The 26,219-nt window shown below is 39.5% G+C and overlaps 2 protein-coding genes across 2 annotated transcripts in view; one reads left to right on the top strand and one right to left on the bottom strand.

The window, feature by feature from the left end:
* The first annotated feature begins 116 nt into the window (after positions 1 to 116).
* Positions 117 to 19,819, top strand: LOC144062212 (unconventional myosin-Va). Its single transcript, XM_077583316.1, has 35 exons — positions 117 to 308; positions 1,188 to 1,298; positions 1,361 to 1,529; positions 2,483 to 2,627; positions 2,699 to 2,855; positions 2,926 to 3,069; positions 3,452 to 3,533; positions 3,930 to 4,037; positions 4,119 to 4,231; positions 4,361 to 4,629; positions 4,692 to 4,773; positions 5,326 to 5,466; positions 5,556 to 5,687; positions 5,759 to 5,842; positions 5,910 to 6,026; positions 6,104 to 6,201; positions 6,268 to 6,354; positions 7,480 to 7,800; positions 7,925 to 8,081; positions 8,147 to 8,386; positions 9,655 to 9,873; positions 9,944 to 10,037; positions 10,217 to 10,365; positions 11,706 to 11,900; positions 12,001 to 12,101; positions 12,984 to 13,092; positions 13,226 to 13,322; positions 13,417 to 13,539; positions 13,625 to 13,776; positions 13,842 to 13,931; positions 14,898 to 15,030; positions 15,101 to 15,362; positions 16,794 to 16,968; positions 17,968 to 18,045; positions 18,766 to 19,819. The coding sequence occupies exons 1-35, from the start codon at positions 282 to 284 to the stop codon at positions 18,925 to 18,927; spliced, it is 4,923 nt and encodes a 1,640-aa protein (XP_077439442.1). The 5' UTR covers positions 117 to 281; the 3' UTR covers positions 18,928 to 19,819.
* Positions 18,966 to 26,219, bottom strand: part of unc13a (unc-13 homolog A (C. elegans)) — a 49,351-nt gene continuing 42,097 nt past the window's right edge. The window contains exons 40-42 of the mRNA XM_077583317.1: positions 24,613 to 24,705; positions 23,307 to 23,466; positions 18,966 to 23,223 (exon numbers count right to left, since the gene is read on the bottom strand). Coding sequence (XP_077439443.1) covers positions 22,935 to 23,223; positions 23,307 to 23,466; positions 24,613 to 24,705 — 542 coding nt within the window. The 3' untranslated portion in view covers positions 18,966 to 22,934. The remainder of the gene's footprint in view (positions 23,224 to 23,306; positions 23,467 to 24,612; positions 24,706 to 26,219) is intronic.

Here is a 26,219-nt window from a genome sequence, read left to right as displayed (position 1 = left end):
CGCCAGCAATAAACCTTTTCTAATTAACTTCTCTGACAACACTGACTGAAAGTATATGAGCTGATGACTCCACAGGTTTGTCACCTGCTAGATATTGACGTAACAATCCCATCCAATCAGCTGCAGATTCACCTGACAGTCGTCTTCACTGCATGTGTGTGTTTAAAGTGGACAAAGTGCACGTGAACTAACTGGGACATTTTCCTTGGTGGAAAATCCATTTCCTGTGTGGATGCCGTTTTAATCTGCTCGGATGCATTTGTACACCTAACTAGTTGAAGATGACAACACTGCAACTGTACACCAAGGTAGGACTAATGTGTTGAAATATTTTGCATTACATTTTTATGTACTTTACATACTGATAAATATGTATGTATTATTTAAAATAAAAAAAATCAAATATATATTTAGTATTATGTTCGTGGCTTGTTTTTAATCATTTGCATTTTTTTAAATTTGAATTTCAACCCAGCACTCCTAGAATTACCAATGACGCTAGTTGTAATGAAATGGATGTTATTTTTCAAGCGTTGATTTTTGACAGCAGAATATTAGTTTTCTGTCAGTTCTCACCATTTGGAAAGTAAGGTGCTTACACTTAGCCGGCTCTTTGAGCTAGAACTAGTAGAACTGTATCTCTCTGCTGTTGTGAGCAGTAAATTCCCTCATTTACGCTTTTGTCGCTTGTTTTTAATGAAGTGTAATTTTGTGACAGAATTGTTCGTTCATGTTTACTTCGAAATCAACTCTGTTTGAGTTAAAAGATCAGGACGCTTAGCTCGAAGTTGCTAGCTTAGCATCTAAAGATTGAGTGAGTATGGAAATCCTTAAGGGACAATATACATTGTGCAAAATTGCAATAGGTAGGAAGTGCGTAGTTGTCACTAATACATGAATATGGTTAGTGAAAGTGTGTATTATCGGCTCATATATTCTTAAATATTTTAGGTCATATATTGCTCCATTCATACACACATCACACTATAGTTCTACATAATGGTTAATCCATGTAGGCTTTTAAAGTGGGATGGCCAGTGTTAATTTTTAACACTTTTAAGAGCTTTTTATGCTGATGGCTGTCAAATGTCTCATCAAGGTGAGACCAGGAAGGAATGTCAGTGCAATCAAATAAAAATCAGTCCGAGTGTTATTGTTTTGGCTCACATCTCAAATCCCTTCACCAGGGGGCCATCGTGTGGATTCCTGACCCGGATGCTGTGTGGGTGTCGGCCCGGCTTGTCCAGGACTACACACCTGATGCCAAGCATGTGCTGCTGCAGCTTTCTGGAGGGAAGGTGAGACATTTTTAAATGAATACCTTGATCAAAACTAAGCAAAATATCTTCTCCTCTGACAGGAGACACTTTACCCGGTGGTGTCGCCATCTAACCTTCCTCCACTGGCCAACCCTGACATCTCAGAGGGCGAGAATGACCTGACGGCGCTCAGTTTCCTCCACGAGCCTGCGATCTTGCACAACCTCCGCGTTCGCTTCCTGGATTATAGCAGCATCTACACTTACTGTGGTAATATGTGCCATATTATCTGGTGATTTGTCTGGTCACATTTGTATAGTGAGTACAGTTTGGGGGATGATTTGCAAAAGTGTATTTCTTATCTGGTATATAATCATATTCACACTGCTATTGTTGTGCTAAAATGCAGTACGGGAAAAGATATTTATGTTAGGAGTGTCAAAATTAGTGCATTAATTTTGATTTATTTTAAAGTTCCTTTAATGCCACAATTTTTTTTAAACGCGTGATTAATGAAAAGCCTGTACTGGGGAAATTTCAGTCGCAACGCAGCAGACACGTACACGTCAAAATTTAGCAGTAATAAATATAATAATAATGCATATATTTGTGGAGACTGGGATCAAGTTTTCTTTTACAATTTTAAAAATGTGCAAAATTTCGCAAGTTACTTCATGTTAAAGATACAAAATGCAATTCTGCCATCTAGTGGCAGAAAAATGACCAACATAAATCAATATCACAGCATAGTACATCTTTTTAATTTAACTACATTTTATGAATTATTATGAAATTACTGTATCCATGACTAAAAGATGCAGCCATATTTCTTTTAGTTTACCATTTTTTTCCCACTTTTATGTTGACAAGAGTATGAAAACTTGAGGAAAAAAATATAAATTTAGAACAGATATAAAATTTGTGATTAATCGTGAGTTAACGTTTGAAGTCATGCGATTAATTACTATAAAAAAATTTTTTTTTTAAATTGCCTAACACCCCTAATTTATTTACAAAAAAATAATGTTGCTGGCCAGGTGATTTTTTTTTCACCTATTGGAGTGTATTTCTGTAAAAAAAAAAAAATAAATAAATACAATAATTTTGCATTCACACCGTCAAAAGTTTAACTAGAATACACCATAAAACTAATCAAAACACTGAAATGATGTGTTTTTACAGAGTTGTGACAGTTCAGTGAATAAACCTATAATTGTTACTAGGTATCGTGCTGGTGGCTGTCAACCCCTACGATGACCTCCCCATCTACGGCGAGGAGGTGATCGACGCCTACAGCGGTCAGGACATGGCCGACTTGGAGCCTCACATTTTTTCTGTGGCCGAGATCGCTTATCGCACCATGATCAGGTCTGCCTTCACTCTCGCTCCATTTCTCTCTCTCTTTGCTTTTTTTAGGTAATGTACATTTCCTTTCACAGGGAGGAGAACAATCAGTCAATCATCATCAGCGGCGAGTCGGGTTCGGGCAAGACGGTCTCGGCCAAATTCACCATGCGGTATTTCGCGGTGGTGGGAGGAGCCGCTCAGCAGACCAGCGTGGAGGACAAAGTGCTGGCCTCCAATCCTATCATGGAGGTAATGCGCAGGAACAACAACATTTTCTATTACTACTATATTTGCGCCATAAAACACATTTTGTGTGAAGGCCATCGGGAATGCCAAAACCACAAGGAACGACAACAGCAGCCGCTTTGGGAAGTACATCCAGATCGGATTTGGCAGGAAAGGAGACATCATCGGGGCCAACATGAGCACCTACCTGCTGGAGAAGTCTAGGGTGGTTTTTCAGGTGCACATTTTGGTGGCAATATTTTCTGTATGTGGGAAACGCCAAGAATTGCATTTGTAGTTTTGTTCCTTGCAAGGACAAAGAGAAATCACATAGAATGTATACAGTGTTCTCCTGGTATTTGTGGGAATTGATACAGAGCCTTACTGTGATTAGCAAAACCTATAGTTGCCACAAGATGGCGGCCAAGCACTATTCTACTAGATAAGGTGAAGGCCTGACAAGATGGCGCCAAAGTAATACTTTTATTAGACACGGCTTTGGCCTGAGCACAAAAACAGGAAATAGGTGTGAAACTAATTAACTAACTAATCACTTAGATTTCAATCAATACGCCATATTGAAGATAAAATTAGTTTTTGTATTGTTTCCTGTACTTTAGGCAGCAGCAGAGAGAAACTACCACATCTTTTACCAGCTGTGTGCCTCCAGACAACTGCCTGAAATGAGATCGCTCAAACTGGGTGAGACATGAGCCACCTCGTGACTACAAACATACGTTTACAGTTACTCGGAATAGTGAATAAAAAAATGACAAGTTAATGCATAATTTGCCTAACCATGTCTTAATGTAGCAATCTGTTGAACATAGTTATATCAATTAAACATATTATTATTATTATTATCATTATTAATAATATGAATTACTATAATTTGTAATTTAATTATTTTTTAATAATGATAATATGAAAATTAAATTAAATTACAAATTATAGTTAATAATAATAATTATTATTATTATCATAAAAAATCAATTAAATTACAAATAATAGTTATTATTATTATTATTATTAATAATAATATAATTATTATACTTATTTTATTTATTATTATTATTATTATTATTTTTTTTTATCCAGTTGCCCCTGAACATTTCCGCTACACAAACCAGGGAGGAGATGCTAACATTGCCGGCACTGATGATGTGATGGAAATGGAGCGCACTCGCAATGCTTTCACCATCCTGGGTAGGATGTAGTTTATTGACACAAGCACACAAAAGGTACATTTCGATATCCACCTTGTATTTTTTTCTTTTGAATTTGCAGGTGTGCTTCCAGATCAGCAAATGGAGCTTTTCAGGATCCTGGCAGCTGTTCTCCACTTAGGAAACGTGAAGATTTCAGGCAGCGGGCGAAATGCTGATCGTTCATACATTGACGTGAGTTATTGGACACATGAAATTCAGGATGCAAGATCCTGAACACAGGAGCTATTGTCACACGTATAGTGAAGAAAAAAAAGAACTAAAAAGGGAAGACAGAAATGATCAAGCAGTGTTTTCTTCCAGGCAGATGACAGTTCTTTGGCTATCTTCTCCAAACTTGTGAGTGTGGAGGCTGCCCACATGGCCCATTGGCTGTGCCATCGCAGGTTGGTGCTAGCGGGAGACACGCTGGTCAAGCCCATGACGGGCCAGCAGGCCGTCGAGGCTCGAGATGCTCTGGCCAAGCATATCTATGAGCAGATGTTCAAGTGGACCGTGCACAGGCTCAACTCGGCCCTGCGCAGCCAGGCGGGCCGCGCCAAAACCTTCATAGGGGTGCTGGACATCTATGGGTGAGCTGCATCCATTTTCTAATTCTTGCACACAAATCTCACAAGTGTTCCTCTCTGTGCAGCTTTGAGACCTTTGAGCGGAACAGCTTTGAACAGTTCTGTATCAACTACGCCAATGAAAAACTGCAACAGCAGTTCAACAGGGTGAGTCACGTGAGACTTCATCAGTAGTGTGGTATCAACAAAAATACAGTTAAAAGAAAAAAAAAAAGCCGTGGACATAGTATTGAGCCTTGTGGAACGCCACCAATTTTTCACTGTGTGTTTTGCTCGCACACCGGAAGTACGTCAGCAAGAATACTTTTCCTTTAAACATAAATAAAATTAGTAATTATTCATCCAAACAATTAGTAAACTTTTTTTAATGACAAAAAATATTTTAACTGTATTATTTAAAGATAAAATTATTATTATTATTTAATTTTTTTAAGGACCTCTACTTCACGGAAATTCACCTATCGCAGGTGGGCTTGGAATGTATCACCCGCAAAAAAATGAGGGACCACTGTAATGTAAAATCTGTGGACTTAGTATAGAGCAGTGGTACAAACTATGGCCCGGGGGCCATTTGCGGCCTACAAGCAATTGTGACTTCTTTATTGGGATATATGTCGAACGTTACCGTAGAATCTGTGGCCCTAGTATCGTTCCCTGCGGAACACCGCCAGTATCTTGACTCCACAACGTTGTGCGCAGCACGTGTTCCACCTGGAGCAGGAGGAGTACGTACGCGAGGAGCTGACGTGGAGCAGGATCGAGTTCAGCGACAATCGGCAATGTATCCATCTCATCGAGGGACAGCTTGGCCTCTTGGACCTGTTGGACGAGGAGTGCAGGGTCAGCGGTGGACATTTGGGCCCTGCAATTGACGGGACAACCAGTCGAGAGCCAGTTGTAATGTTCTTGTTGATATCTGGACCGACCAGATGCCCAAAGGATCAGACGACAGTTGGGTCCAGAAGCTGTACGACCAACACTTGAGCAGTCGAGGCCACCCTCACTTCCGCAAACCTCGCATGTCCAACAGCGCCTTCGTTATCTTGCACTTTGCCGACACGGTGCGTGACGCACATTCCTCACTCTTCTGCCGTTGAATTGTTAAAAGCGACGCGCTCGTTTGTTTGCGCAGGTGCAGTACGAATGCGCCGGCTTCCTGGACAAGAATCGAGACACCGTCTTCGAGGAGCTGGTCAACGTTTTGAAAGCGAGTCAGGTAGGCGAGCATTTGTGCCGTCCATGAGGTTGTAAAGCCAAACCAAACTTTTTCACGTGTGTGTCAGTCGGAGCTGGTGGCCGATTTGTTCCAACAGCAAGGAAAGGGGCCGAGCATGCCCAATGGAAGTGTTCACTCAGGAAGGAGAGCCCACAGGGAACACAAGTTGACCGTGGGCTTCCAGGTGAACTTTTTTTACGACTTGCTCCAATGTCTCTCTTTTTTTCCATTTTCACCAAATATCTTCTTTTTTTTTTTCAGTTCCGTCAGTCCTTGCAGATGCTGATGGACACTTTGAACAGCACCACACCTCACTATGTGCGATGTATCAAACCCAACGACCTCAAGGAGCCCTTTATGTGAGTGCTCACTTTAAGGTGATCACTTACGGCTTGCTTTTAAACTCCAAACATTTCACTTGTCAGGTTTGACCCGAAGCGGACGGTGCAGCAGTTGAGAGCATGTGGAGTGCTGGAGACCATTCGAATCAGTGCTGCCGGTTTTCCTTCCAGGTAAATAACTTCTTTGTTCGTCACTACAACAAATGAGTCACTGAGAACTCCAATAATGGATTACTTTTGCAGAAAATTTGTTTGTTTTTTCTTGGATTTTAGTTTGATTAACTACGACGGTGTATTAAATATTTTTATAGAGGGGGTGTAATATTCAGAGAAAAAAAACTCACAAATTTACGAGGAATAAACTCGTTAAAAAAAAAAGTTAATTTCTCGTGAATTTGTTTTCGTGAATTTACAAGTTGTTTTTTTCAAATTTGTGAGAGAAAAAAACAAAAAATATGTTTTTCTCTCGCAAATTTGCCACTTTATAATGTTACAAACAGAAGGAAAAAAAATTGTGCAAAAGAAGAAAAATTCAGATTTTTTTTTCTTGCTTATTTGCCACTTTATAATGTCACAAATTTGCAAGTTTACGTCTCATAAATCTGTTTTAAAAAAACAAACTCAAATTTCAGATTTATTTATTTTTGCTCATTTGTGAGAAAAAATAAAAAAAATGTATGTTTTTTTTTCTCTCTCGCAAATTTGCCACTTTGTTACAAATCTGCAAATTTATTTCTCGTAAATGTACGAGTTTTTTCTCTCACAAATTTGCCACTTTGTTATGTCGCAAATATATGAGTTTTTTTCTCATAAATTTGTGAGTTTTTTTCTCTTGTGACATAGTGGCGAATTTGCGAGTAAAAAACTTATTAATTTACCTTTTTTTTGTTTATTGCTTGTAAATTTGTGAGCATTTTTTTTCTCGAAAATTTGCCACTTTATAATGTTGCAAACAGAAGGGAAAAGAAATTGTACAAAAAAAAGAAGAAAAATTCAGATTTTTTTTCTTGTTTATTTCTCATAAATCTGTTTAAAAAAAAAAAAAAACTCAAATTTCCGATTTATTTATTTTTGCTAATTTGTGAGAATAATTTTCTCTCTCGCAAATTTGCCACTTTTTAATGTTGCAAATTTATAAGTTTTCTTTTTTTTCTTCTCGGAATATTAACCCCCCCCCCCTCTAAAAAATATTACATATTTATATGCGCCCCTAATGTAAAGTTGTCCAAATTCTACCAGTTTTGACCAATTTTGGAACCTTCAATGGTATAGAGTTTATTAAAATGATTTCCCCAGATGGACATACGAGGAGTTCTTCTTCCGGTATCGTGTTCTGCTGCGAGGGTCCCAGCGCTGGGAGGACGCTCGGCTCGCATGCCAGCAGGCCTTGCCTCAGCTCATCCCTGACCCAGACCAGTTCGTCTTCGGAAAGACCAAAGTCTTTTTCCGGGCCGGGCAGGTGGCTCTTCTGGAGAAGTTGAGAGCCGAGAGGTTACGTGCGGCCGCCGTGATCCTTCAGAGTTGTGTCAGAGGATGGCTGGCCCGGATTCACTACAGCAGAATCCTCCAGGCCGTCGTCACTGTACAAAGATACTGGCGAGGAGCTCTGGCCAGGCTGTGAGCTTCATTACTTTTCTTTTTTTCATATCTGTTGGACAGATGCAACAGAAAATGGAATGATGAAGGTTTTTGTATTGCAAAAGCACATCGGCTTTTTGGATTTAATTTCATCTCCTTGCAGTTTGGCTCAGACCCTGCGGTACACCAAGGCTGCTTTAGTAATCCAGAAGACTTACCGCATGCTGGTGTACAGACGCATGTTCCTCCTGGTCCGCCAAGCCGCCATCACCATCCAGGCCTTTGTCAGAGGAACGCTGACCCGTCGTCAATACCGACTGGTTAGTAACTTCCTGGTTCAAACATGAAAACAAAGTGCTCTTATGTGAAACCGTGATTTCCTTAGCTTGTAGCCGAGCGAGCCGCCACGCTGCTCCAGGCCAGAGTGCGAGGGTGGTTGGCGAGGACGACCTTCACGAGGTTGCGGGCGGCCGCGGTGTTCGCGCAGTGCTGCGTACGTCGTAAGGCGGCCAGAAAGGAGCTGCTGAAACTCAAGACCGAAGCCCGCTCGGTGGAGAGGTACCGAGAGCTCAACAAGGGCATGGAGGTCAAACTGATGCAGCTGCAGATAAGAGCAGACCAGGAAGTGAGTCAATGGACACCATTCAGACATGTCAAGGAAGCTGAAACATACTAAAGTAACACGCTAAGCCTAACTTCAAAATAAAGTTGACCAAATACAATAATACATTGACGGCAATGCAAATAGCCTTAGTACACTTTTACTTTGAAGTTGGCCCATGTCGAGGCGTGATGGTTAGCTTGACGTTCGTAATTTTGATTGACATTGTAGTTGCGACCAACATCAACACAACGCTATCCCGAACTCATGTTCAATCGTTAATTTAGGAAGCTAAGAAACTGCTAATTAATTATACCACCAGAAGACGGCAAAAGTCTTCAGAGGTAAGTGGCTAACGGCTAACTGTTAGCATTATCAACGAGCGTCTGGCTGAGAGTTGTAAACGAGTTTGACAGCTGGTACTCGATGGCTTACTTTATTGCTTTTTCAGTATTCTCGACCAAGGCTACAGTATTTTCTGGCCTATAAGGCGCACCAGACTATAAGCCGCGCTAGCTAAATTTGGGGAATACTCGAGTTTGTTACATATATAAGCCGCACCCGACTGTAAGCCGCAAGTGTTTTAATGTTACCACACCAGGTTCCCGCTACTTTCTTTCCCATAATAAGGGCGCAAATTGTCTCGCTCTTGTTCTGTCTCTCCTACCGTATTTGGGCTCACTTGGTTTGTTTTGCTCTGCCTGACGCTCTTGTGCTTCCTTTATATTACGCCTCCATTGTGATCTGATGGATAAGCCGCACCTTTTGTATTAGCCGCAGGGTCGAATGCAAGTGAAAAAAGTAGCGGCTTATTGTCCAGAGATTACTGTACTTTGTAATTTATTCTCCATGTTTAAAGGAAGGGAATGTGCCTTAAATTGCACTTTGAGGTTTTTTCATAATTTATATATATATATATATATATATATATATTTTTTTTTTAATAAATAGAAGTTACTCATTTATTTTATATAACACTTTTGCCCATTAAAAAAACAACATTATTTAACTCAAAATGTCAAACATAGCTGTTTAGATTTTAGGAACGCAACAAGCCATTAATACTTTATTTTACACATGGATTAGAAATTTTGAAAAATGGGAAAACATTTTTACAAAATAAATGAAGGGAAAGTATTATTTATTTATATATATATATATATATATTTTTTTTTTTTGCTGATCCGTGGCTCAAATCCGTGATCCGATCCAAACCGTGACTTTTGTGTTATGTTGCATCACTCATGTGATGAAAGAAAAGTGCATGATGATGACAATAATGATGTGTCCAGGCCAGAAAGAGCGCTGCCCTTAAAGAGAGTCTCCGTGCCGAACGCGAAGTCGCCGCTGCCGAGCTGGCCGCTCTGAGGTCCAAAATTGAAAAACTAGAAGCAGGTCAGAAGCAGGCAACTCCGTCCCCTGCTCCTTCTTCCGTCCTGAGCCAGGAGATGGAGCAGGAAAGGAAGCGAGCAGAGGAAAAGGCTGCCCACGAGATACTTCAACTGACACAGGTAACTAGAATTGTAACTTTTGTTCTTGATCAAAAGTTCATTGCTTTTGAACTCCTTGTGACTCTTGAAGGAGGTGGAGACGCTGCAGGGAGAAAAGGCGTCACTCAGCGGAGAAACCGAGCGTCTGTCCGCATGCCTGCTTCGACAGGAGCAAGCACAAGAAGGTACGACGTGTCACTTTGGCTTTGCTGTCGTCATTCTCGTACATTTTCCAACTTCTTTTTTTTTTTTTGAGAGCTCAGTATTGTTCATTCGGTAATTTTACCGATTTGAGATGTCATCATCATTATTTTTTTAATTTATTTTTTATTTTTACATTTTCCAACTTGTCTCCCCCGTGCAGCTGTTGTGCAGCAGGCGGTGTCGCAGGCCACGGCGGTCGTGAGGGCGGAGCTTGACGACGAGAGGAGGAAGCATCAGGGCCTCCTGCGGGAGTTCACCAGACTGGAGCAGCGATACGACAACCTGAGGGAGATCAGTCAGCTTACTGAGGTTCAGAACTAACACAAAACGTAGTGGGGAAGTTACACATATTTGTTTTGATGGCGTCCAGGCCGAGTGGAAAGCGTTGATACCATGCAGAGATGGTGCTAGGGGTTGCTATAGTCCTCAGTTAAGACCCTCCAACATTTTATTTTATATTTTAAAATAAATTTATATCTAAAAAAAAAATAATTCAGCCCCTCTATTTATTGGTCAAGCCCCGCTTTAAAAAAAAAAAAAGGCCTGATCATTTGCATAATTTATTTTTTCTTATATGATTGCTGAGACGGGCAATCCCACTCATGTTGTTGTACGTGTTGGGTGGACTCCTAATATCTCCAAAACTATCACTTTTTAAAAAAGGCAAAAAAACAGTAAGTTGAGTCATAAATATGGCAGTATGAAAGTAGTAGTATGAGTATGAAATTGACCAAACTTGGGCACAGTATGTTTCCATCTGACAGTGATGATATAGAAAAATTAGACTTGTATTAATAGATAACTAAAATTGATCATTTAAACTCATTAAATAAAACTAGTAAGTAAATAAATGAAGTAAAAATAAATAAACTTACCGGTAAATAGATAACTATGAAATCAATATTCAAGGTAAATATTTTTCATTATGTAATATTTTTTTTTTAGTTATACTTTATTATTCATACATGATTATTTTTTCCATATATTTGTCAAAGACAAATAAACAGGAAAGATATAAATAATAATATGTGCTATAAAATATATTGCTGGCTTTGGACTGAAATCCAGATCATATTTCTTTTTCCACAAATGTGTGCGATCTAAAGGCTTGCGGTCTTTGACTATGTAATGTTAGTGCCTTTTTTTTCTTTTCTTATGCTATTGCTATTCGTGTGAATGCTGAGACACAAATTAGCAGTAATACTATTTTTGAATAAATCAAAAGTGAAAAAAACCCCACATAAAATATATAGGCCTATCATACATAATCTCATTTACATTGTAATATATTTTTTAAGTATTTTTTTTGTACAAAAAATATCTAAATTTAGTGTCAAGTTTATCATAACAGCCAAAACTCAATGTCATGTTTTCATCATTATAAAGTTCAACATTCAAATGAAAATTCAGCATCACAAATTTGCCTGAATAATTAACATTGAATTTAGAATTTTAAGGTGATTTGGACACTATTTAAAAAAATAAATAAAAATAGTTGCAATGTTATAAATTTTATGGTGGGGGGAAAAAAAAGTTTTAGTGATTAAAAATTCAAACTGGCACAGATCTTCTTTCCTATCTCTTCCAATCATTCTTTGCCATGTAATCTGAGCAGTCACCGAGTATGCTTCATGTCCCCGTCCTTGCAGGGCACCCGGGGCCTCAGGAGATCCGACTCGGCGCTGAGCTCCGAGCCTCAGTCCCCCTCCCCTCAATCCCTCACCCCGCTCTCCCTCTCCCCCTTCCCGTCTGCCTTCCCGTCCCCAGAGGAGGTGCGGCGGGTCAGCGTGACGTCCCCCACCACGGAGGGAGGATTCAACGAATGGAGTTTGGAAATGACCATGGTCAGGGACACTTTTTTTTTTTTTTCCAATACAGCATTGTTATCCTCCTTTCAAACTGCAGTACTTGTTCGAAGCGTGACTTCTCGGTTCATACTTGCAGGAGCAGTTGATGGACAAGATGGGCTTGAGCAAAGAGTCGGCGGTCGAGCTGAAAGGAGAAGACCTGGCCCAGGCCTACGACGCAGTACGAGTGGCCAACAAGTGAGCTTTCATCTCTGCATAAAAGAAAAAAAGAAGAAATTATTGTTATTATTATTTATTTGTTTATTTATTTATTTACAGATTCTTTAAACAAATTGATTCAGGTAAAAAAAAAAACTAAACAATTAAATGTTCTAAAAATGTCAGAGTCCAAATTTTTTAAATTGTCAGAAAAAGAGAGATAAAAGGTAGATGAAAAAGTTTTTTAAATTTCCTAAAAAGTTACCATAAAATGTCCAAAAAAGAAGAGGAAAAGCAGAAAATTACAATACAATGTTTTTGGTATTGCTAAAAAAAAACAACAACAAAAAAAACAGAACATTTATTTTCAAAAAAGCAGAAAAGAAAAGTTTTAAAAATGAACTAAAAATGTCAACAACAAAAAACCCAAATGTCCTAAAAAAGAGAGAAGAAATCCCGAAAATTACCATAAAATGTCCACAAAATTCCTTAAATGTCAGAAAATTTATAACAAAAAGGGCAGAAAAAAATGTAAAAGAAAAAAATAGCCATAAAATATCCGAAAAAGGAAGAAGAGAGGCAGGAAATTACCATATGTCTAAAAAAAAAAATGTCAGAAATTTTACAGAAAGAAGTCTTAAAATGTATGAAAAATTACCAAAAAACACAACAAGACAAAAATGTAGAAGAAAATGAATTTCAACGTATTGGATGCTGCTCTCATATTTTTATGCAGCTCTAATTAGCTCTTGGCTCTTCAGCATATTTGACTAACATTGTTTCCTTTATCACAATGTTTTGTGGCTCCAGACAAATGTTGTTGTTATTTATATGACCTAAAATGGCTGTTTTGACAGAAAAGGTTGCTGACCCCTGGCATAGACTAAGCGCCAACTCAATTAATTTGTTTGTCCTTTGGAGGTTTTTGGAAAGCCAGTTGCTGAGTCAGCGTAGTCAGTGGGAGGAGGAAGTGGAGAGGCTGAGGTGTCAGCTGATTCGAGTTAGCTCGGGTTCGTCTTCTCATCAACAGGTACATTCGTCTTTGTAAATCCAATTTTCAAAGCGGTCTACATTTTTGTTGTTGGTGACTGGTGCTAATGAGCCACATGCTGCTTCATCAAGTCTAATCCATACTGTGCCGCTGCAAACGTTTGTGTGTGAAGGAGCTTCTGGAGGCCCGCGAGCACGAGTGCGCACGGCTGAGGAGGGAACTGAAGGAACTTCGGAACACCGTCACGCTCCGGCGACTCCTCACTCATGGTGAGAGAACCCCAAATCATGTATTTTCTTGACGTTCGCCCATCAAAACTCACTCAAAGTTTCGGATGCTGTGTTTTTTTTCATCCCTTTCTAGTTTTGCCATCAGTGTTTCCCACTGACAGCCCGTTACCCTCCCAGCAGAAAGCACCCGCGGCGGCGGGTCTGCTGGAATGCAGGAGACGAGATGAGAGCAAACTCATCAAGAATCTCATCAGCGGTAAAACTTGCTTTGTAATTGTTACTCTAAAATATGTTGTCATGTATGTGTCGAAATTAAAAGCATTTCCTGTGTTTGTGTCCAGACGTACGGGCCGACGTGGCCGTGTCGCTGGCTCCCGGGCTGGCGGCCAGCGTGATCTTCCTGTGTGTCCGGCAGGCGGACGGCAGAGGCGATCAAACCGGCGCGTCGTCGCTGTGTCGTACGGCCGTCGCTGCCATGAAGACGGCGCTGAAGGTGACCTCAAACCATCACTTTTGAGAAGTTGCCATTTTCATGTCATGATGTGTTTTTCTATGCAGAAGCACAGCAGCGACTTGGACATGACTGCTTTGTGGCTGAAAAACATCAGCCTGTTGCATGACCTGCTGACTCAATATGACCACAAACAGGTGACAAACACTTGTAATGGGGGGGGGGGGGGGTATGAGGGGCCATCGGGAAAATAATTCAGGATTGCCTCTCACAGTCACACATTCATGAAACAATCTCATGTGAGAGAGACAGCGTCAATGTGTGTGAGAGAGACAGCGTCAGCGTGTGTGTGAGAGCATGTAAGAGAGAGCCTTAGTGTGTGTGTGTGAGAGTGCAGGTGAGAGAGAGCGTCAATGTGTGTGAGGGACAGCGTCAGCGTGTGTGTGAGAGCATGTAAGAGTGTGTGTGTGTGTGTGTGTGTGTGTGTGAGAGTGCATGTGAGAGAGCGTCAGTGTATGTGTGAGAGCGTGAGAGAGAGATAGTGTCAGTGTGTCAGTGAGAGAGAGTCAGAGTGGTAAGAGAGTCACCATGTGAGAGACAGTGAGTGTGAGAGAGCGTCAGTGTGTGTGAGTGTGAGAGAGTCAGTGTGTGATTGAGACAGTGTGTGAGAGAGAGTGTCAATGTTTTATGCATGTGTGAGAGTCAGTGTGTGTATGAGAGAGAGCATCAGTGTGTGAGTGTTTGAGAGCGTCGGTGTGAGTGTGAGAGCGTGTGTGGAGAATTTCAGTAGTGTGTGAGACCGAAGAGCATTTTATTGAATGTGTATGAGATTTTCAATAGTGTGTGTGTTAGAGAGCATTTCAGCAGTGTACATGAGTGAAAAAAATCAATTGTGAATATGAGTGAGTGACCAAAAAATGTTTTTTATAGTAGTATGTGTGTGTGATAGCGTTTCAACAGAATTCGGAAGCGAACAAAATCAGTAGTGTGTGATGTGTAATGTGTCAGTAATTCACACGAATGAAAACAATTTCAGTAGTGCGTGTGAGTGTTTTAGTGCATGTGAGCAAAAAAACAACAACATTGGTAGTGTGTTTTTGTAGTGATTTTGTGAGAGGTCATCCCGAATGTTGTCTCCGACTGCCTGTCGTCGTGTTTATCAGCCATGTGTTCCGGAGGACTCGTCGCCGCTGACCTTTGACCTGAGCAACGTGATCCACACGCTGAGCGAGCTCCGCATCCAAGCCTACCAGCAGCTCGTCTCCATCCCCGAGAAACGCCTGCAGAACTTCATAGGTGGTCGCCCGAACCCAGACCTCAACCCGCCGTCATCTTCTTCATCTCAAATCTTCATCTTCCTCCCCAGCCGCCGCCCTGTTGGAGGGCCAAGACGTTCCCGCGGGCCCCAGAAGGCGAGCGAGCTCCGCGGCGGGGGCGGACGCTCCCACCGTGGCTCAAGTGCTGAAGGAGCTGGGGACCCTCCACGCCGCCATGTCCCATCAGGCTTTGCACGCCACGCTGATGGAGCGCGCCTTCCACCAGCTGCTCTACTTCATGTCCGCCTCCGCTCTCAACAGCCTGCTGCTCAGGAAGGACGTGTGCTGCTGCAGCCGAGGCATACACATACGGTACACCAAAATCAAATCAATAATTAAGCAAAGTTTTTCATAAACTCTAATATGGTAAAAGAAATGCACAGAAAAGTCACTAAGCCTAACATAAATTACTTTTAATAATAATTAATACAATACTCCTTTTTGAAAAAATAATTAAAAAAAAAAAACGTCTTTTTTTTTTTTTTACATTATATATATTTTTTAAGCTTTTTGGATGCATTTTATGTTTTTTTTTTTTAAATGAAAATTTCAAATCAAGTTCATATTTAAAGATTAAATGTTTATTATCACTGAAAACAACAATGTAAATTGATGCCATTTGTAATTATTTTAATTGCTAGCTGTCATTGCACTTAATTGAATATTTAAATCACGTCACAGTTTTGGAATCCGTGACCCATGCCAGTGATGGCGTGGTCGTCATTATCATCATCATGGTTATTTAGTATGTGGACACTGTCCAATGAAAATTTTTGTTTGCAGAAAAATAAATAAATGAATAATTTAAAAATAAGGTAAAGTACTTTTGTGTGGATACTGTCAATATCCAAATAAAAATAAAAATGAATGTGAAAGAAATTCCTAAATTTGCATCAAGATTTTTTTTCTTCCTTTCCCCAATGCCACACTCAAAAAAATGAATGTAGTATAGACATTTTTATTTGTGCACTATCAACCCCTGTAAAACAGACACAAATACAGCAATGACATTATATTATTTTAATTTAAATTATATTAAACTAAACAAAATAAAAATTATAAAAATACATTAATTCAAATTATAATATTATATTGATGTGTTCACATATTTTGTATATAATAGATAAATGTTTAATTCCTCATTTAATTTTGTTGTTAATCCTCAGATTATTATCATTTTACAACCAATAAAAAACTTTAAAATAGCTTCTTCTTTATTTTACGGAAGCATATTGCATTCACTTGAAAAAGAAAAGTCCTGTTTTTCTGACACATTTTTGGGGGGAGTGTCTGCTTCCGCTATTAGCGAGTCTGCAACAAGTCACTTGGAGTTTAGAGGTAAAAATATAATAATAATTACTCCGAAAAACAAAACGGAATAATTTTTTTTCTTCTGTTTTTTTGAATATTTTTTTCTGTTTTTTTGAATATTTATCCCCCCTGTTTTTCTGACAAATTTTCCTCCTGTTGTTCTGAATAATTTTTTTCAGCCTATTTTTCTGAATATTTATAAAAATATTCAGAAAAACAGAAAATAAAAATAAAAAATACAAAAAAAAAACGAAGCCCAACAGCCCCCCCCCCCCCAAAATTTGTCAGAAAAACAGGATTTTTTTTTTTCTAGTAAATGCTATACGCTTTCGTATGATCTCACTATTCTCTTTTTCTTTTCTTTCTTTTCTTTCTTTTCTTTCTTTTCTTTCTTTTCTTTCTTTTCTTTCTTTTCTTTTTTTTGGGCTTTAGTTTGAACGTGAGTCATGTGGAGGAGTGGCTGCGCGGCCGCCGTCTGCAGACAGAGGGCGCCATTTCCTCGCTAACGCCTCTCATCCAGGCGGCTCGGCTGCTGCAGGTCGGCAAGAACACTGACGCGGATGCGCAGGCCGTCATGAGCGCGTGCACTGCCCTCAGCGGCCAGCAGGTGACATCTGTGCTCTTGCGAGACACTCAAGATGCGTTTCACTTCATTTTGACAAATGCGCTTTGTGTCCAACCTTGAGGTGTGGGTAACCCAGTAGTAGGGTATCAAAACTTTTGCAACGTTTCAAACATAAAAAAAGAAAAAGAAAAAAAAGACTACACAGAAAAGTTGAAATATTGTATAACAAGAAAGTTATATCACAAGAACAAAACCACAGGAATAAGGAATAAAGTTAGCAAAAGAATGTTTTAATCAATTTAAAAATGGAATGATATTACCAACCATTAACTTTGCTTCTTTTTCTAATAATATAAAATTTTTGTCACGTCATTCATTGTTTCATTTACATAATTCGTCACCTAACATTAGGCTTTCCTCTTTCTTTATTTTGTAACATACTTTTTCCCGGTGACATTATTTTTAGATTATATTCCATTATATTATTTTATATTATATTTCAAATTAATTTGTATAATGTTCCATTTTTTTCTTGACATATTTAGACTTAAAAAAAAAAAAATTATATTATGGCTTCACTTTTGTAATATAATTTTATGCAATAGTGCAATTTTTCTTAGAATATTATGAGTTTATTGTCCTAACATTGCATTTATTTCCCACTAACATTACAACTTCATAATATCCTGACTTTATTCTTGTAAAATTGCAGTTTTTATAATTTTTTGATTCAATCTTTGTCATGTTGCTTTTTTTTTTGTCACATTATGACAGTACCATAAAATTCTGACTTTGTTCTTCTTGAAACAATTATATATTCATACTGGTAACTTTACAGTTTTGTTATCATGGATTTACAGACTAAGATTCTGATTTTACAACGTGATTTATTTTTATTTTTTTATTTTTTACATGACTTCATTCCCCCCTCCCTTATAATTGTGATTTTTTTTTTCAGTATCATCCATATTTTTTTTTTCAAATAGGATTTTTTTTTCTTGGTGGAACGTATTTGAAAAACCACTGTGTTGTGTTGAGCAGATTGTGAAGATTCTCAGCAACTCCACTCATGGTGACATTGAGGAACGAGTCTCACTCAGTTTCCTGCGCCAGGTTCAGGTAACGCTTGCACCACCCACGCATGTTCACGTGACAATTTCATGCTTTCCATGAAAACAAATATTTATTTTTTATATATACTGTATATATATATTTTTATATATAAATGTTTTAATATATATATATATATATATAATTTTTTAAATATATTTATATATATATATATATATATATAAATATATGTATATATATATAATTTTTTAAATATGTTATATATATATATATAAATATTTATATATATATATAATTTTTTATATATATATATATATATATATATATATATATATATAATTTTTTAAATATATTTTTAATATATAAATATATGTATAATTTTTTAAATATATTTTTAATATATATATATATATATATATATATATATATATATATATATATATATATGTATATATATATATATATATATATATATATATATATATAAATATATGTATATATATATATATATATATATATATATATATATATATATATATATATATAAATATATATATATATATATATATATATATATATATATATATATATAAATATATGTATAATTTTTTATGTGTGTTTTTTTTTTTTAGTTATAGTAATTTATGTGACATGGGTTCATGATTGTGTACTTGTTAGAAGCATGGTGTTGATGCTTTATGATCGTCTCTTAACCGCAATCCAGATTATTTTAATGTGACTTTGAGGAAAAAGTGATGTTTCTTTCAGGGTCTCCTCAAAGAGCGCGCGGACGCTCAACCTCGCCAGCTCCTCCTAGACGTGAAGCGAGTGTTTCCCGTCACGTTTCCCAACGAGACGCCGCCCACCGTCCGCGCGGAAAACTTGGTTATCCCGGACTCCCTCAAGATAGCTTTTCTACGCAGAGTGTGAACTTTTCCGTCCAAGGAAGCAGACGCCACGCCACATCATTGAAATTTGTCATCTTTTATTGGAAGCAGAACACATCAAAGACTGTCGTCCCAGTCACTCCCAGAAACATAAATATAAAAAAAACAAACACATTATAAACATCTTGTGTATAAAAAAAAAAAAAAATTCCCATGCGACAACTTTGCAACACTTCACATCATCGTCATTATCGTCAGTTATAAATATTTATATATTCACAAACATTTGAAAAATAGAAAAGAAGATATCAAAATAAAGGAGACAACATCAAATTGGTACGCGTGCTGGCACAATACATTTGTTTTTTTAAAAATTAAAATCTCTTTTTTTTTTTTTTTGTTACAGCGTTCCTATCATGCACCATGAGTGGAAGTACAGGACCGTGCACGTGGGGCAGAACATGCACGTCTGTCCTCTTGGTTGTGTGCTTTTTATCCCCCCCCCCCCACCTTTTTTCTTTTTTTTTTTGCTTGTGCTTCCATCCCAAAACTCCCGCATGCCTCTGAAAGATGTCGCTGTGGACGGTGGGGAATTTGGGGGCATTGTCCACGTTTTCTCTCGAGAGGAAGTGCGGTTCACACCCCGTAGAGACGCCGATGAGCTCATTTGACTCGTCCTTGTAGTTGCGCACACGCGTGCTTGAAGGACGGCAACATCCACACAACGATCGCCTCCCCTGAGCCACGCGGAAAAGAAGAAAATTGTGCTTCTACCACAATTAAGTCGGATTATTGAAAAATCAAGGTGTCATTTGGCAATCTCACAATATTACATGAATAGAATTATGAGAATAAAGTCAAATTATTACTAAAATACACTCAATGTGACAAGGAAGAATTTGCAATGTTATGGAATTACTGTGAAAATTTTACCTGAATAAATTGACATTTGGTGAATAATACTGTAATAAAAGTTAAGTCTGAATTTGGCATTTAAAGTTCTGATATGCAAGTAAAGTGGAACTCTTCCTAGAATAACTTTTATTTTGGCAAAAGAAAGTAATTTTATTAGAAAAAATTATAATTATTCAGAATAATTCTTTATAGGGATTAAAATTGTCACTTGTAAAAAAAAAATAAAATATTTCAATAGTGATATATTTTTAATTTGGTGACAATGACTAATTACTTGAACAAAGTTGAAATTTGGGTTTAAAAATTATGGCAAGAATAAAGTCAAAACTATTGTGACATTTCGTCAATTTGGTGAGGAAAAAGACAAAAGTAAAAAAAAATAGGAGAATAAAGTTAAACATAAGCCGTTACTAAAAAAAAAAAGGTCAAAATATGAATTTGGTGAGGGGAAAAAAAGGATATTATGAGACTTAGCAATATTAATTAAACAAATAAAGTTGTAATTTTGAAAAAAAAAGTCAAAATATTACAATAGACGCGCATTGTTATGAAAAAAAAAAAGCCACACGACTTTTGTCTTGACATAACTTTTCTCGTAACTTCAGCATTTTGCCTTTTATTTCCCTTCATCTCTGTGTGGCCTTTAACACATTACACAAGCGTCACCTCACATTCATTTTTGTTCAAACGGCTCCATTCAACTCCCATGAGGGACCTTGAGCTTCTCCAAAAAAAAAAGAAATTCAATCTCCACTAAACCTGCAGCAAACATTTGGCCCTGGCCATTAAGTACATTTATTTTCCAAATAATATATCCAACACTTGTGCTGACACCAGAATAGGAATTATCCACCATGTAAACATTATAAGAACTTGAAAAATGAAAGACTTTAGATTCCATAGATCAGGTGCATAGAGTTCCGACCTAACGTACACCCTGTATGTGACTGACGACCATCTCTCCACTATGTGATGATTTCATCTTTTTTTTTTTCCATGGACAAGCAAGAATCATGGAGGATGTTTGTTCCAGTCAACACACATCTCCCAAATTGAATAAGTGGGGGGGGGGGGGGGGGGGGGGGAAGGTATCAGGAACGAAGACCCTGTGCTCTGTAACCTTCACACTACTTGACCTGCTCTACTGATTAGAAAAGCCTTGGCCCGCCATGTGATTCTAAAAACTAAAACCTCAGAGGTTAGTTTGGTCGTTGCATCATTATTGGCCTACGGGGAACTAAAATGGCCCCCCGATGTGAAAAAAAAAAAAGATGTCGTCCATTTTCTTTCAGTCGGTTGCAGTGAGGATTTTCAGCCCTTTTAGCGGCGATCTCACTTGACGGACGACTTGTGCTTGGCGTCGTCATGACAACCCGCATCCATGTGTTTATGCGTGGGGGGACTTGGCACCTTCCACTTGGAATGTTTACATTTGTAACAGAGGGAGTAAACCATGATACGAAAAGCGCACTATGATCTTGGCTTGTGTTGGTTTTCAGTCACACACACACACACACACGCACACACACACACACGCACACACTGATGCGCACTTGTCATCACAAAGACGGCGGGCATACGAGACAGAAGGCATTGTGGGTGTCAGGCAGTGTGCTCTATTCCACCATCTCACATCATAGACTGGAACTTCACGTATGATTCATGATTCGATTCTATCCGTAGGTAGAAATATAATTTGGAAGAAAACAATGAAATAGTCTGCCGTGCTTTTCAAAAGAAAAAGAAAACCCTGTGCAGCCGACTTGTGCGTCAGAAAAGTTCCAGGACGCATTTTCCCCTTCAGTGTGGGTCAACCAGCACATCTACAATTAGATCCTGAGTACGCGAGAAGAGACGATGTGGCCGCTCACGACGCCCTGAGCATCTGACAGTTCCTTGCCGAGAAGGACATGACTTTTTTTCCCTCTTTCCCAAGCTGAGCTGGGTGATCCGTTTTTCAAGACGTGGGCGACATCAAGATGGTCGTGACGACGGAGCTGCGGAGGATCCCGGGAGAATCCTCCGGGAGTTCATAGGGGGCGTGGCACGGAAGGCTGGGAATGTGCGTTAGACTCTGGCAGGATTACTTACTAAGGGGAAAACTTGATGTTACAGCTGTGCCTTGAGATATGAGTTTAATTTGTAAAAAAGTAAACACTCATATATCAAATCATTGTTCCCCATTCAAATGAATAGAAACGCCGTTATTTTTTTTTTTTAAAGACTACAACGGTGTTTACGTATGTAAACTTATGAGCACAACTGTAAATGTACAAAAGCTAAATGTTGCTTCACTCCCAGCCATTTTCGCTGACGCAACCTCCTTCGCTCCCGGCTGTTTTACTGGATTTTGACTGATTTTGCAAGGCCCACAGAATATTGTGTTCTATTGCTATAAAAACATGGAACCTACTAAAAGAAAGATTAGAGTCTCTTCTTTCATCAAGAAAAAAAGTATATTTCTATCTGTTTCCGTTTTTGCAGCAATTAGCATTAGAATGTAGCTAAGTAAATGAGCTTTGTTGCAACATGGCCCTGGTTGATCTCTTTTGCTCTACTGCCATCTGCTGGCCGATTTTGTAATAACTACCATTTCCTAAACCGTTCTCTGCAGTTGAGAGGCTGCATCAAAGCCTTCTGTATGCTTGAGCATAAAAAAACATAAAAAAAAAAAAAGGTATAAATATGTCTTTGGGGAGTATGGTAATATTTCATATAGGACGTTTTTATAGCTTTTTGGGAGCAAATGAGTTAATGCTATGAATCGTCTGCCATAGTTTTTTGTGTTTTATGGACCTTTTTCTCACCATACAGTGTGCTCATAACTTTCAAATTGCTTTAAGCACTATAACATGCTGTGAATGCTAATCATTAGCCCGTCGACAGCGTTTCCCGTTAGCATTAGGCTAGTAGTCGACTGCAAACGTGTATCTCAAATTTTGCTCGCAAATCAAAGCAAAACCGTGACAAATGAACTCGTATCCCAAAGCACCCCTCTGCCAGCAGTCCTGGAACTTTTCTGACAACCCCACGATTCAACTTTGACCGCAATGTTGCCTGCCGCGATCCATACCGATAAACGACGCACCCCCACCGGAATGTATTTGCAGCGCAAAGCGGGCGGGGGGTGGCGGCTCATCCGCGGCCTTCCTCGGCCGAGCGCTGGTCCGACTTGAGCTTGACGAACTCCTTGGCCACGTCGTCGTTGTTGCGCTGCGAGAGGATGCGCAGCACGGTCAGGCCCGTCTCGTCCATGTGGATGCGCTTGCCCAGCGGCAGCCAGCAGGCCACGCTGCCCTTGGAGGCCACGTCCTTCAGCTGCAGCACGGCCATGCCCACCGTGCGGTCCTCGCGGGCAAAGCAGTAGTCCTTGACGCACACCTGGAGCTCGTAGCACTCGGGGCCCACCTCGCTGCTCAGCGTGCTGATGGGGGAGGAAGACACATAAAACTCCTTTAACGCCCAGAAAAGATTTTTTGGGGTAATACAATCATGGTGCCGACTCACAAAGTGAACGTTTCGTTGTATTTGGGCGCCCAGCTGTTGTTTTTGGACTTGGTGGCGTACTTCCGCTTCTTGTCGCTGAGGTGAGGGCCGATGATGAAGACCTCCACGAACGGACGGAATATTCCCTGCGTCTGCCACCTCAGGTCGTTGGCGGCAACCACTGTCACAGCGAGGAGAAGGTACGTTAGAGTGTCTTCTACATCAAAAACCGACGTGATTTGTCGGCCATTTCCTGGAACGTGAATAGGCAGTTCAAACAACAGTTGACCTACTTTCCGGACTTAAAAAAAAAAATCCCCAAATAGCTTAGCTCATAGTGACGCAATTGGATAATCAAAGTTTCTATTGGCTCAAAATGTTTACCATCATGTGCCCACCAGACCAACAAGTAAGGAGTCCAAATAGTCATTTTGTCGCATAGCCATATTTGGAGCTTCCTGTACCCCCACCAAAGCCCCAAGTGCCTTAAACTCTCTAAATACATACTAGAGTTCCCAAATATGGTAAATGCTACTTGATTTAACTAGCGCTTTTCCACCTTGAAAGGCCCTCAAAGCGCTTTACATTCGACTACTCATTCACTTATTCAGCAACTGGTGGTTCAGTGTCTTGCTCAAGGATACTTCGACATGGTCACAATAGCATGGGATTGAACCCACAACCCTGTGGGTTGGAGGCAACCACCAAACCACTGAGTCACGCCACCCCAATATAAATATAATAAAATATGATGATACATCAGTTGAAAGCCCACCAACATAAAACATTTCCAAGATATGCACCCCAAAAATGTAAAGAAAAACAAAACAAAGAAAAAGTATTGCGTAATTTAAAAAACACTTTACTTTTAAAGGGTTACTATCTATAAAAATAGTACACCTAAGCTATTTCTAAATGCAAATTCTGATAGACAGGTTGGAATACATAAATACACATCAAAACTCCAAAACAGATCGTCTCCTTGCCGTGGAGACAACCTCGCTAGCTCCTAAACAAGAACATGAAGATAAAGGGGGGCTCCAGCGTCCGGCAGCATCAACATCCAGGGATTTTAAGATTCCAAAATGAAATAATGTCACATCCTTCGCAGAAAAAAACAAGCAAACCATCTTGCACTCATTCCAGAAATCCAAAGTGTAGCCGGCAGCAAACGTTCCGTCTGGACAAGCAGGTTCCCCCTTCCCATCTCTCTTCTTCAATTGCGTTGAGAGACCATCTTCTTGAAGGTTTTTTCATTTTGCATTTATGTGCTCAACCGATTCACACATCAGACCATCTCCATGACGACACGAACACAACAGGATACCTTTCACGGTGACCTTGTGCTCGCCCGTGTTGGGGTGAGTGAAGATCTCCACATGGATGGACACCTCTCCCACCGCGTCGTCCACACCCGAGCCTGGTTGGGACGGACAGACGGTAAAAAAAAGTCAGGTTTTACTAGCATGAGCTGCCCTGACCTCTGCTTTAAGTCTCCTCCTCCAAGACTCACGATCATAACCAAAGCTGAAGACCATTTCCAGATGGGGGATTAGAAATGGCCGAATAATTATGATGAGCGCGTTAGAGGAAGAATTTAAGCAGAGTGTTGCGCTGTTGAGGTTCGGACATTTTAAAGCTGCTATGAGTGGGCACTTCCGCAGTGGGAAGGTGTCTACTGCTCCATATTCATATTTTCTCCTTGTCAGAAAGCGTCAAAACAGGTTCCCGAGCGCTAACAATTTGATACTAGTGCCCACTCATAGATGCAAGATATGTGTTCGGATGCAGGGTGGTCACTAAAAGGTAACGTTCAAGGAAGTTGCTACCCCCCCCGTCTTCAAGACATGCAACATGGGAAAGAAAGTCAAAGAGAAATTAGTGATGGTCAATTCTGGAATGGGAATTGACCAGAAACGTGTTCAGACCATGTCTTCTTCTTGGGACATGGTGAAGCAGCATGTGGCTCATTGCCCGAGGTTACTCTTGCGCGATCTATTCCGAGTCAATCTGTTGCCTATGCAATTGCTTGGCAACCAGCCCAACCTTTTTTGCCCAAAGTCCATCCCACCCACGGGATCGAGTTGGAAAAACTGCGGATATTCCCACTGTACATCAAAGGTGACCTTCCACGTCACCACCGAGTCTGCCCAGGAATGACAGACAATTACATTTCCATTGTTTCACCGCGGCATCGGCACCACCTCGTACTTCCGACCAAACAATTCCAGAAGGATACGGCGACAGATGGATATTCATTTGCAATGTTTTAATGAGTGTCTTCACTCCATCGACGGCAGCGGCCTGCGCGCGCGTGTGTTTGTTTTTTCAGCCGGCCGCCCACTAAACAAGGTGTGAGTGGGAGTTAGACGGCAGAGTGTTCCTGGCATGTTCCCCGCGTTCGGCTCTCGTCGGCTCTCCGGGAAGGATTATTGGATTGTCGCTCTCGCTGCCAACTTCTAACGAGACCAAAGAGAGCAGCAGGAGTCCATCTGGACTGCTCGACTCGATGGAGAGTGTTCATAAAGGATTAGAAAACTTTTCTGGCTCGGTACGGCAAAAAGAGGGGGCTTATTTTAACTCATTCACTGCCATTGACGGATATAGACGTCAAAAATTCAATTTAACTATTTCTATTAGTTTCACATTTTTTCCCCACTTTTGTTAACAAGAATATGAAAACCTTGATTTTTTTTATTGTACATTTAGAACAGATATAAAATTTGTGATTAATCGTGAGTTAACTATTAAAGTCATGCGATTAATTACAATTAAAAATTCTAATCGTCGGACACCCCTAATTTTTTATATTCTTTTCTTTTTTTAATTAGGGGCATCAGGCGATTATTTTTTTAATTGTTATTAATTACATGACTTAACTAGTTAACTCACGATTAATCACAAATTTTATATCTGTTCTAAATGTACAATAAA

The sequence above is a fragment of the Vanacampus margaritifer genome, chromosome 13 (assembly GCF_051991255.1).
Source record: "Vanacampus margaritifer isolate UIUO_Vmar chromosome 13, RoL_Vmar_1.0, whole genome shotgun sequence".
Lineage (NCBI taxonomy): Eukaryota > Metazoa > Chordata > Actinopteri > Syngnathiformes > Syngnathidae > Vanacampus > Vanacampus margaritifer.
Note: the sequence above shows the minus strand (reverse complement) of the source record. Positions and strands in the feature narration are given on the sequence as shown.